A 13693-nucleotide genomic window follows, 5' to 3' on the forward strand; every position below is an offset into this window, starting at 1 on the left:
AAGAGGTCGCGTTTCTTGAAGGATTGGTGAAAGATTTCCTGAAGGGCTGCTTATGTGCGTTCTTGACAAGCCGTCGCGTATCAGCAGACCTGGACCTTGGACAAATTTTTAAAAAATCTACGAACTCTTCAATTTCAGCCCCAAAGCTGAAAGTCCGTGGGAAATAAGAAAAAAATAAACCCTGCGAACTAACACTGCAAGTTCTCATCTGCTGTAGCTGTAATTTTTGTGAGAAGCATGAAGGTACTAATGGCTGTGCAGGTTGCATATCGGTTGGCTGTCCTCATGCATTGCGTCGCAGCTTCTATTCGCTCAAATAGACTCATCAAGAGAGAGGGTGTTCCAACTCTATTTGTAACTGACTGTCTGGAACCTCCTGAGATGTTGATCCAAAGGCTCGACAGCGGGAAACTCATACGAATAGACAAAGAGACAAGTACACACAAGGCTGGCGCCAATGTCTACGCGTTTCATTGGATGTCCCCGTTCGTTCACGCACTGCGAATGTTTCTCATCAGCAGGAATAAACCATCTAAAGAAGCTCTATCCAGCTCTAGCCTGGACGAGGAGCAGCGGCTGATTGCGCGGGCCCGCAGAATAGTATACGCTATCGGAGTCCTGGAGTGAGGGCCTCGCCCACCGGGATTGATCTCCCAGTCACTCTTCCTAAAAAAGCTTTCCATCATCACCACCTCAGGACAAACTTCTGCTCAGACCGCGTTTTACTTTCAAAGAAGTCACGCTTCATAGAAAGGCGACTCGTTGGAAACGATGGGACCACGCCAAATAAGCAGTATAAGTCACCTACTTCTATGATGGGCTGGTAACTGCTTGCGTTGTCTTCAGGGCGGGCTTTGTAGCGTTTTGGTAATGTGTACACTGGATAGCTCGAAAGGTAGAGCACCCCACGTGATATAGAATCGGTTACAGCCGCTCGCTTGCAGACTCTACACTCTATTCCGCTCTTTCTCTCTCTTCATTTCTTCCTTCCCGTTAAAGAAAGCCGGTGCGAAAGCTAAAGGCTACTTTGCCTGACAAAGGCTTTCGCTCCGGATGACGTTCAGTGAGCAGGTAGAGGGGCAGTTAAAAGAGCATTAGGAAATACAATCTTTGGTCACGTAAAGATTTGAACCATGATCACAAAAATATTTACAAAACAGGCGAACATAATATGGCCGACTGCTTTCCAATCACAAAACATCCAAATATAACTATATTTAAAGCCAAATACGCCGTTATAGGGAATATTACCAAAGAAAGTCCGTAATACTAAAATAAACATACATTTTCAGGCACAACAAATCAAAAGGAATTGGACAAATTTATACGAAATTATACGAATAAAAAGTCATGCTTGAGCAAAAGGGTTTTTAGAAAATATTTGATCATTGGTTTGTTAAAATTTACTAACTCATCAACATGATTGGACAATAAAGGTGTCTAGTAGTCTGTATGGTGCAGGCTATAGTTTGTTCTTGTAATAGGTGTCCTTCTGTGTCCTCTGCGGAGAGAATACTGTGAATATGGCTCAGGATTTTTTGTAGTGTAGAGCTTGTTGTTCTTTATGTATTGCAAAAGCTTGAAATAATAGACCTAGTTTGCTTTATCATTAAATGCTTCGAAAAGAGCGGAATTGTGGGAAGAAGTTGAGGCTTACCATAGAAGTAATATTTACGAGTATAGCGTCAAACTTCCCTTCCATTACAAGTGTCTGTTTTTTTTTTTCTTGTCCGTGGCGGTAAGTTTCTTCCTGTGGCCGTGCTAAGACATGTTTTTCTTTATACCTTTCTCCTCAAGACCTGTGCGTATGCATAATGTTTGGCACCTTGTTTGGTCCCGGTGTTCCAAAGAACTAGGGTGACCAAAAGTTCCAAAGGGTGACCAAAATTAAGCTTTCAGATGTCTAAAAATCAGGCGTTGAGGTGTACGTGGCCAGGAGGACACACTGTGTGATAATAATTGTCACCATCAGGGACCTCATTGACTAGGGTTGATTAATTAGTTTTTTAGTGACTGCAGTAAGTGGCCATGCTTATACTGGAAACTGAGAGGCGGACGTATTCGTACACGATTCCATTTGGTAGAATACTCCTAGCACGCGTGTATTCCGAGATATTCGCATCCAGATTTTCAGCTCGATCCACGTTATTGCACATGCAAGGCGGTGACAGATCGGCGCGAAATTCCTGCCAGCGTGATGCGGCGTTTCAGCTGCCAGCAGCTTAGGGCGACCGGTGAAGATAACGTTTTCTTTTTCACTTTCGGCTATCGAAATGGAAGAAACGTCCGAAGCATCACCTGCGTCCCACTAGGAAGGAGTTTCCCGTCGACTGCCACCGCCTTTCATGTGTAATTACGCTATATCAGTGAAAACTTTGGGGGCAAATATCTCGAAGCACGCGAACACTCGAAGAATTGTGCCAAACAGCGAGCCTAAAAATGTGGCTGCCTACATGTTTCAGTTTAAACATTCACGCTAGGCGCAGTGGATAAAAAGTTCATTAATATATTTAAGTTAATCAGGTGCCTGACGGTGACAATCATCATGACACTTCGTTTGGTTTGGTTTTATTTGGTATGGTTTAACGTCCCAAAGCGACTAGGGCCATGAGAGACGCCGTAGTGAAGGGCTCCGGAAATTTCGACCACCTGGGGTTCTTTAACGTCCACTGACATCGCACAGTACACGGGCCTCTAGAATTTTTCCTCCAAAGAAATTCAACCGCCGCGGCCGGGATCGAACCCGCGTCTTTCGGGTCAGCAGCCGAGCACCATAACCACTGAGCCACCGCGGCGGCTCGTCACACTTTGTGTTGCCCTGGCCGCATAACTTTTGTGCACAGGTGGATTTCACGCGCCACTCAATTCCTAATTTTAAGAAATCTGTAAAGCTTAATTTTGAGCATCATATGAATGTAGGGCCGTCCGTTTTCTGGTATTCCTGTATTCGGGGAGTAAAAACCGGGCGATATTTTGCAAGCCCAAATTCGTTTGTAAATCGGGTTCTTCAGAAAAAATTTCCGTAGTTCAGGTTTTTTCGGGTCATTTTTCTGCAGCATAAGACAGTCTACTAGAACACTTCGTTTTTCTGCAAGACAAAAAAAAAAAGCCATATTTTTGCACCTTATATCACAACATGGAAATCGCGGGTTCCACGAAAAAAATGTTTACTAAGATTTTTTTTCTTAATCTATTGGAAATATTTCGTCGCGTACGTTATCAATTTCCCATGGAGAACTTGGAGCACTCCCGCGTCTGAGCAAGAGGGGCATGACTACAGTGCGAAGATATTCAACATCACAGCGACCATTTTAAACATACAAGCTCCTTGGAGCAGGGTGCCGATAGCCGTAATACAGTGTCTCCTATAAGACGTCCGGTTGGTAGCCTTGTTTTGGCCCCGCTTCTAAATGGCCCTTTTTGAACTTATCCTCAAGTTCACCCGCTTCATGAAAACGAGTTAAAAGAGGTTTAAGATCCCCAGTTGACGGAAGGCACAGATCTGAAATGAGCACTATACGAGGTCTGTTAGAAAAGTATCCGACTTTATTTTTTTTTGCGAACACCTGATGGATATGAGACAAGCGCGCTTGCATCAGGCGACCTTGAACCTTCATGCGCATGCACGAATTTTTTCCCGCCTGCCGATAGCGTCAGTCGCTGGGAAGCAGCGTTTGAGTGAGGCAGTGTGCAGTGCTCTCGTCGGTTTTTTATTGCAAGGAAAATGGCGGAGTGAAAGGAGCAGCGCTACTGCAACAAATTTTGCCATAAACTTGGCGACAGCCGAGTGGAAACCATTCGAAATATTCAGACGGCTTTCGGTGAAGATGCTATGAGCAGCACACAGTTTAAGCAGTGTTACAATTGTTTTAAAGATGGCCGCACATCGGTGGAGAACGAGCCACGCTCCAATCGGCCATCAACATGCCAAAATGACCAGGTCATTGCCGAACTGAACGCCATGGTGATGCGGGACTGTCGCGTGACTATCCGAGAAATTGAGGAAGAGGTGGACATGAACAATTTCTCCGCACATTCCATTATCACCGAAGATTTGGCCATGGAGAGAGTTGCGGCGAAATTCGTGCCGAAGCTGCTCACGGTGGAGCAAAAGCAGCTTCGTGTTGAAATCTCACAGGACATGCTGGATTCCGCAAACAGTGACCCCGACTTCATCAACATCATAATCACTAGTGACGAGTCTTGGGTGTACAGGTACGACCCGGAAACCAGATCCCAGTCGTCAGAGTGGAAGCATTCCACGTCACCAAGACTTAAGAAGGCCCGCCAATTGCGCAGCAATGTGAAAGTGATGCTGACTGCTTTCTTTGACACCCTCTGTGTGGCAGACCACGAGTACGCACTCTACAGGGTCAAACAATGACCAAAGAGTACTACAGGGATGTCCTCCGTTGCCTACGTGATGCTGTGCGGCGCAAGAACCTGGAGCTGAGGTCAACAGGAAATTGGCGCACCCATCGCGCCAATGCTCCTGCACATTCCTCGCACTCGAATCAGATTTTTTGGTGAAAAACCAGACTCCTGTAGTTCAACAGACTCCTTACTGTCCTGATATGGCCCCTGCGATTTCTGGCTGGTTCCCAAAATCAAAAGGCCATTGAAAGGAGCGCGATTTCAGACAAGGAAGAACATTATGGCTGCAACGACAGCTGAGCTAAACTCCATTCCGAAAAGGGCCTTTTCGGGATACTTCCCACAATGGCAGCACCGCTGGGAGAAGTGTGTGGAGTCCCAAGTAGACTACTTTAAAGATGACTAGGTTTGCAACGCTCCAGTTATGCAAGTTTTTTTTTCAACGGCCAAAGGTCGGATACTTTTCTAACAGACCTCGTATATCCATAAATAACATGCGGTGTCTTCAGCTTTGTGTACTGAAAACTAATATCGTCTAGAAGACCTATTTTCGAGTAGAAATCGGGCTTAACCCGAGCGTTAAGGAATACCCTCGGGGGTGCAAGAAAATTGGGTTTTACCCAAAAACAAAGCGCCCTATGTGTATGTATACTAGAGCACTGCACGGGCCTCAATCTGAGGCACAAGCCCGGCCCGGGCCCGAGACCTGAAGCCCGAGGCCGGCCCATGCCCGCGGCTTCTAGTCCGAGCCCGGCCCAGGCCCACTAAATTATCGCTTTAGCGAGCCCGGCCCGGCCCGTGAATCCCGGAGTAAAGCCCAGCCCGGGCCCGGCCCGGCCCGTTTCACAGTAACGCTTGAGATACACTGCTCACTCTCAGCAAGTAGACTGCTACTAGACCGATAAGAAACTGGCCGACAAAGGTTCTGAAACCACAGTTTGGCTTGCAGAAAGTTGGTTCTTTTTAACCCAGAAGGAAGTGATTAAGAGTAGTGCTCACCAGGCCCGTCTTTTGGACAGTGATCTCGTGTAGGTGCGCAAAGATAAACTCGGAAGTTCCGAGAGCCAAATAATAGGGCTGCATACGCGCGTAATTCCCCCATGATTTTAATCAGTTATATTTTGCCGCCCGGAAGTATAAACATTAAAGCTGCCTAGCAAGCAGTGGGATGACATTTTTTTAGTGAACGGGATCTCACAGGTTGAACTCATAGCCGAACTGGTCGCCTTTCAGCAGAAACGAAAAGCTAAAAGACTTGAGTATTTCACGGTGTGTGTTTTGAAGACTATAAGCGACCTAAACTAATATTGCTTGAAAGCACGAGCTGATGGGCGAGTTGGTTGTACATGATATGATTGAAACAGCGCAAGGCCTCTTTTTTTGGCCTTCGGCCTTGCGCTGTTTCAATCATATCATAAACTAATATGTTCTTCCCGAATGCATTTCTAATAGTGTATAGATATGTTTTGGGATGACGAACGATCAATGGCCAATTAAGACCGGTTGAATTTTACTCTTACTGGTGGAGCAGAAGATAACGCGCGAACCACGTGATAACTTACAGGGCAAAACACTTGTCATGACAACCAGGCTGAAGAAAAGAGGAGGGATAGATGTGGTTATAGGATGAGATTTACATACTCTCGCGAGCTTTTGTGGCTATTTCATTTACGAGACGTTCCGGTCCGCTGATCAAAAAGAAAGCCAAATGCGCTTCAGTTTGTGAATTTTCTCACATGAGAAAAATATAGCTATGAAATAAAAGCTATGTTTTTGGGGCTTAAGGGCACAAGGGGAGTCAGGCTGCGAGAGACATGCAATGATACTGCAATGATACTGCAAAGTGCATGGCTGTCATGCTTACCGCCTAAATAGAAATGCCGCCGCCGAGGCTAGGAGCAAACCCTGGTTCCCCGGCTCAGTAATCAAGCGCCTTGACCACTCAGCCACCGCGGCGGCGTAGAAATAAGGAAATAAATAAGTCAATGAATAAAGCTTAGTTTTTTTCCCAGCGCATATTATAACCCATAGCTCATCCCCGTCGCTGCTCTAATGCCGCAGTTGTGTACTTCACTCTGCAGTAGTGAATGAATAGTCGGACACCAGCCGTTTCTGCACGGACCCAAGCCCGACACAGGTCCGCAGCTTTAAGCCCGAGCCTGGCCCGGGCCCGCAACTTGAGGCCCGGGCCCGGCCCAGGCTCGGCAAAACAAATCATGTCCCGGCCCGGCCCGGCCCGAGCCCGTGCAGTGCACTAATGTATACTGCTGCTCATTTGTCAAACTTAAAACACCGCCGGAAGTGTAAAGCTTCCTACCCGTGCTTCCTAACAGCCTTCAGCAGCAGCCAAGAGTTAACATGAGCGAGCAGCTTTTTGCCTTTTGCATGTTTAGGCTGCAGGTTGGAAGCAAGACATTCATCAGCAGCCCAACACAGGCCGTTGTCGACAGCGGCACCACGATCATGGCGGGACCCAAGGATGTGATCGAACGCATCAACCGGTATCTCAAAGCGACACCTGGGCCCAGAGGCACAGTGCGTACTTCAGTGCAGACGTAGATGTACAGGCCATCCACGCCAGGCACCAGTTGTAATGCGTAAAGATCTGTTCAGCATTTTCGCCACGACTCAGAACTGGAGTCGCGAAAATAATGACACTAAGAAGATGGTGCACAAAATGTTCGTCGGTGTCATCTGTCCACCAGCTTCTCTCGTAATCCACGAATCTTGTACCTTGTGTTCTCTTACCTGCCGTGCTTCCTTGTGTGTAAAAACTATGTTGTTCATACGCCTAATAGCCTGTATTTCCTGCATAGCCTGTATAGCCCGTATTTTACTCTTTACTGTTCTTGAGAGCTCCATCGTCAATAGCCTACTTTTTTTTTCACTTTGTATTATTCTTCTATCAGTAATGCATTTACACTCTCGCCGCATGCATACGACTGCCTGAATTCGCTTTTTTTTCTTCTACTATTTATTATAATCTGACGATCACTGCTTCTGGGCTTCTAGTTTGTGCCTTATGCTCACTCTTCACCGTCGTAATTTTCTTATTTTCCCAGCAGCCACTGTGACCGCTCATTCATTCATTAATTTTTTTTTTTTCAGTATCGTGTGAAGTGCTCGAACGTTCCTAAGTTTCCCAACGCTGTCTTCACAATCGGTGGACGACAGTTTGTATTTGAAGGCAAAGACTATACTCTGCAGGTGCGTAACTGTTCCTTTTTTGTATGCGCAAAGCTTTATTTGAACGTAAACACGTACTGCACGCCGTATTGAGCATTCCAGTGAAAGCAAAATCTTGACAGTGTTCTTGCGCTGTGAATACATAGCAGAGCAAGTATACATGTTGCTCACCTGGTTAGCGTGAAGATGGAGAAAAAACTCATGACCATTACGGTGAAGCTACCCATCGCCGTTGGACTCTATAAGTAGTTCAAGTGGCACTGTTTTCTCATAAAATAATTTAGGTACTACACATATATTGGTCAAATGTTTAGGGGAATCCCCCAAGGTGGAGTAAATTTGTAATAAGGGAGTAATTACTCATTGGCATCCACCCAAGCGCAGCCATACGGCTACAAAGGAAAGCTATACAGCTTTCTCAGAAACTTCGTAGTTAAAGAAAAATTCGTCCTGGTCCGCGGTTCGAACCCGGGACCACCGCTACACCGGAGCAGTCGCTCTACCAACTGAGCTAACCGGGACGGCAAGCTTATGGTAGGGCGAGAGCGAATTGATCAATAACTCGAAGTGGGAACAGTGTTGGTCAAATGTTTAGGGGAATCCCCCAAAGTGGAGTAAATTTGTAATAAGGGAGTAATTACTCATTGGCATCCACCCAAGCGCAGCCATACGGCTACAAAGGAAAGCTATACAGCTTTCTCAGAAACTTCGTAGTTAAAGAAAAATTCGTCCTGGTCCGGGGTTCGAACCCGGGACCACCGCTACACCGGAGCAGTCGCTCTACCAACTGAGCTAACCGGGACGGCAAGCTTATGGTAGGGCGAGAGCGAATTGATCAATAACTCGAAGTGGGAACAGTGTTGGTCAAATGTTTAGGGGAATCCCCCAAAGGAGTAAATTTGTAATAAGGAAGTAATTACTCATTGGCATCCACCCAAGCGCAGCCATACGGCTACAAAGGAAAGCTATACAGCTTTCTCAGAAACTTCGTAGTTAAAGAAAAATTCATCCTGGTCCGGGGTTCGAACCCGGGACCACCGCTACACCGGAGCAGTCGCTCTACCAACTGAGCTAACCGGGACGGCAAGCTTATGGTAGGGCGAGAGCGAATTGATCAATAACTCGAAGTGGGAACAGTGTTGGTCAAATGTTTAGGGGAATCCCCCAAAGGAGTAAATTTGTAATAAGGGAGTAATTACTCATTGGCATCCACCCAAGCGCAGCCATACGGCTACAAAGGAAAGCTATACAGCTTTCTCAGAAACTTCGTAGTTAAAGAAAAATTCGTCCTGGTCCGGGGTTCGAACCCGGGACCACCGCTACCACAAATTGGGCTTATGCCGCACGAGGCGGACTTATGGTTGCTTGGCGGGGGAACTTATCACTCATCCGTCAAGACAACGGTTTGGTCTAAGACCCTTTTCCCAAGCATTTCACCCTAGAAGAGCCGAGCACCAGGCCAGGGGAAATCTTGTACCCATTAAAGAAACCGGTGGGTACCCGGCGCCACTGGGGATCGAACCCAGCACCCTAAGCATTTGACCAACACTGTTCCCACTTCGAGTTATTGATCAATTCGCTCTCGCCTATACCATAAGCTTGCCGTCCCGGTTAGCTCAGTTGGTAGAGCGACTGCTCCGGTGTAGCGGTGGTCCCGGGTTCGAACCCCGGACCAGGACGAATTTTTCTTTAACTACGAAGTTTCTGAGAAAGCTGTATAGCTTTCCTTTGTAGCCGTATGGCTGCGCTTGGGTGGATGCCAATGAGTAATTACTCCCTTATTACACATATATTAAATTTTTTTACCTATGGATCAAATATCTTGTGATTTTTTTATTTAAAAATCAATTTACAAGGCTACAATATGCACATTGCTATTGGACCCGTAGCCAAAGGCTAGTTTCGGGTCCATCACAATATTGTACATTATAAATGCGGCATGCGAAGACGACATATTGCGTTCATAAAATAAAGGTCACATTCTCAACAGTTTAGGGATAAACAAAAGTAAGCGTACCAAATACACACATCCTAACAAAAACAAAAAGAAAACAATACACCATAACTTCACATATTCATCAGGAACGTTTTGAAAGATTGGACAAATTTTGTGGAATCTTGTGCAATACAGCCCTAAACAAGACACCTAAAGAACCTATTTCTCGAAGGATGCATTACCAACGCCTTTTTTTTTTCAATTGACTGGGAATCAAAAGGTCGTCGCATAAACTGTAAGCGCATTATTTATACATCACCCATACGATTGGCGACTCATGCTAACAGCTGTTGCCATCGCATGTAACACAGGTTAGTATTATTTTTTTTTCTAACACTATCTTGGGACTCCTAATAAAGGCAGACGCTTTCTTCGCATATCGTTTACATTGCCAGGTTTTAAAGTTGAAAGCACGATTTTGATAATCAGTTGATATTCTTAAAATAATTAACTTCCTGCGTCAGTGATTTCGGGTTATGAGCTTACATTGCCAGATGATTGTCATTCTTCAGAATATGAAGAAGTTTTGGAACAAGATATGTTTGGATATGTTCCGCCGAACATATCCGTCGTGAGATTAGTACACCGCACCGCATACTCCGGCAGCAGACACGAGCCCTCATGAGGCTATCATATTGCATATAAGATCGGAAAGTAGTTCCTTCTGAAGGCTGACTATGCTGAACAGAATATTTAGTCGGTGCAACTTGCAAAGTGCGTATTGGTATAAAGGTCCATTACAGAAACCTGCTTTTCGTAAGCATTCTAAACGAAGCCCGTTTTTCTGACTACATTCTAAGTGGCTGATTTCTTCTGTATTAGTGTCCTAGTCCCAAACTGCATCTGCATACTAAAATAACGGGTGCATGAGAGACAGAGAGACAGGCAACTATTTTGTTTTGCTAGCATAATGTTTTGGACAGCGCTTGAGCAACCACAGTCGCTTTGGTGCTTATGAGACAATGTTGTAGTGTGGTTGTTCAAGCTTGATGTGGAATCATTTATTGCCCGCAGGTGTTTGAACTGTCCATCAGGGGCGTTCTTGGCTGCGTTAATCACGACCTATTCATGGTTAAATTATAAGAATGTGCTTTCCGCAGTGCATGTTCAGTGTATCCGATCGCACTCATCCTCAAAAGCCACCGCGATGGCTCGGTGGTTGTAGTGCTCGGCTTCTGACGCGAAAGACGAGGGCTCGATCCCGGCCGCGGCTGTCACATTTCGATGGAAGCGAAATGCTAGAGGCCCGTGTACAGTGCGATATCAGTGCATGTTAAAGAATCAAAGAATCCTAGGTGGTCGAAGTTATGCAGAGCCCTCCACTACGGCGTCCCTCATAGCCTGAGTTGCTTTGGGGCGTTAAACCCTATATAAACTAACTTATCCTCACACCCTAAATTCGTTTAGATTAATGAATATATAACATGTTCGGTGTCTAAAATATGGGATGCCACAAGGCAGCATTTAAGGCCCCTTCCTTTTTTGTTTTATGCAAATAATTTAGCGCTAATGGATAACTTATGATCGTCTGCGCTAATGATTGTAATCTGTTTTTTTACTGGAAAAGATTAGTATTTCACCACATGCAAGTTCAATTTGCTTCAAGCTGTGTTTGTGGACCTATAATAATAGCCTCTCCTTAAATGAATAAAAAACTAAATGCTTTCTCTTCAGTATATCACGTAAATCGGTGGAAATGCCTGATAACACTGCCATTAGTCCGTATGTAATCATGCAGAGAAATATGTGAAAACACTCGGTGTCGTTTTTTCCGAACGTATGCTTTATAACGACCATGTTGACCATATTTACTAAATAGCGCAAAATGCAGTGGGGTGCCACCGATCGACGTTTTGTGAAACTGGTTTATTTAACAGTTGTGGATAGAATGGTGATTGCAGTTCAGCGCGTTAGAAACGAGCGTATAACTTATCTCAGTTTGTCCAAGCAAAAGAAAAAGGTTTGCCCTATAAAACATGTAGATCCATTCACGCAATGTGCTACATGTGTCATCTACGAGATACCGTTGAAGTATGGGAGCGTGTATATCGGGCAAAGCGGCAGGTGCCTCAACGAGAGACTGCTCGAGCACCGTCGGAAAGCACGTAACAAAAGCGGCGGGCACCTGGACGACCATTGCAAGATTTGCAAAGGGTGCGACCCATTCTACACGTTACAATAAAACTTGGGTTGGGCCTAGTTGGTACATGATGTTGTGAAGGTGTAGGTTGCGCAACCACGGGACGAACCACGAAGAAAGACACAGAGACACACGCAAGCGCAGTTGCGCAACCACGGGACGAACCACGAAGACACAGAGACACACACAAGCGCACTTCAGTGCGCTTGTGTGTGTGTCTGTGTCTTTCTTCGTGGTTCGTCCCGTGGTTGCGCAACCTACACCTTCACAACATTCTACACGCGCACGGTTATCAGAGCACGTGCGAGAACCGAAATAGAAAGGGTCATTATTGAGGCACGGTTGATCGCCAAAGCAGGAGACAAGTGCGTCAGCACCCCTTCAATTTTAATTTCAGACAAGGAGTCGAGTTTTCTAGGTCCACTATAATTACGTCTCTGTTTTGCATGACATTTGCTAGAAGTCTTGTTCTTCAGAACTTCTTAATTTTTAACTTTTTCTTTTTCCAAGTATTGCTTTGAGCATTTCGCAGCTTTCGCGTAGCATTTTGTTTTGTTATGCGTTGCGCCTCTTTGACACTGCTTTGCTTCGACTTTTCACACAGTTTTGCGGTGACTATGTTGCTGTTTTTCGTTTTGTTTTGTTTTTTTGTTCTTTGTTTCTATAATTTGCCTCTGCTGCGTGGGCGGCAAAAGTCGATAACTCATTCTTCTGTATCCTGGTTTCTTATGGCTCTTCCTGGTCATTTAGTTTGGTTACGGGGGTGACATTGCGTCGCCTCGATGTGCTGCTTTGATGTTGCGTGCAACGCTGGGTATCTGTGTTAGATAGTTTTCCCCCGCCTGCTTTTTTATCGGGTCACATGGGTCTTGGATGACATTATAAAAGCTGCTCGTTTCTCTGATAAATGTGTTGGTAGTCAGCGCCAGTCCTGCCCACTTCTTCGTTTGTCCTTGTCTTTTCGCGCTTCAGTCTTTAACCATGCTCCGCATCTGATATGCGCTCTCAGTGCTTACACTGCAATACATGGCCTCGAGGAAGCGCGCGGTAGTTCCCGCACTTGACGCACATCACGCATGGCAACCGGGGACAAACCCGAAGAATCTGGTGATGAATTACCTTAGACAAGCTGTGAAGTATAGTTTATCGCACGCGCACGCATTTGTCTGTACAAGCCACCGGTGCCAATAAGCATGGGTATACTGGCACGACAGAGATGTTGTGAACTAGCAGTTTTTCCCTAGCTCTTACGAGAGCTGAGACGATCAGGACAAGATTTAAACTCAGATACAAGTTTCTCATACAGCAACGGCGCAAAAGACGGCGACAAAGAAAGAGGCAGAACAAACACAGCGCTGTGCAGAATGAATTCTAACCAACTCTCCCAGCTTTTTGCCCTCCGCAAGTTTCTCTCTCTCCACGCCGTATCTTCTATTTCCAGGTCCAGATTGGAGATAAGCTGCGGTGTTACAGTGCTTTTGAAGATCACGGCGGAGACTTCTGGGTCTTGGGCCAAGTGTTTATGCGCCGCATCTACACTATATTCGACCGAGGAAACGACCGTATCGGGTTTGCTTTGGCTGCCTGACAGCATCTGCTTTCGGCCTGCGCGGAATGACGCATCCAGAAGTAATAAAGTCAACGCATGGCTCACGCCTGTTGTGTACCCTCCTCGTGTCGCAAGGTATTTTTTCTTATTTTGCTAACCATGGCACTATATGCAATATTGAGCCGCCCTTGTGGCTCAGTGGTGGCTCGACTGCTGACCCGAAAGACGCGGGTTCAATCCCGGCCACTGCGGTCGAATTTCGATGGCGGCAAAATTCTAGAGGCCCGTGTACTGCGCGTGGTCAGTGCACGTTAAAGAACCCAAGGTGGTCGAATTTACCGGAGCCCTTCACTACGGCGTCCCTCATGGCCTGAGTCGCTTTGGGATTTTAAACACCCATAAACAAAACCTAGAAGATATCTCGATTTTAATTCAGTGCGCCCAGTCA

At 45.9% G+C, this 13693-nt stretch overlaps 1 protein-coding gene across 1 annotated transcript in view; it reads left to right on the forward strand.

Moving 5' to 3' along the window:
- LOC149352533 (lysosomal aspartic protease-like) overlaps nt 1–13284 on the forward strand; it is a 29716-nt gene extending 16432 nt beyond the window's left edge. The window contains exons 5-7 of the mRNA XM_089577194.1: nt 6768–6909; nt 7483–7581; nt 13138–13284. Coding sequence (XP_089433320.1) covers nt 6768–6909; nt 7483–7581; nt 13138–13284 — 388 coding nt within the window. The remainder of the gene's footprint in view (nt 1–6767; nt 6910–7482; nt 7582–13137) is intronic.
- The last annotated feature ends 409 nt before the right edge of the window (nt 13285–13693 follow it).

This window comes from Amblyomma mixtum, chromosome 3 (genome assembly GCF_055824585.1).
Source record: "Amblyomma mixtum isolate Tamu chromosome 3, ASM5582458v1, whole genome shotgun sequence".
Lineage (NCBI taxonomy): Eukaryota > Metazoa > Arthropoda > Arachnida > Ixodida > Ixodidae > Amblyomma > Amblyomma mixtum.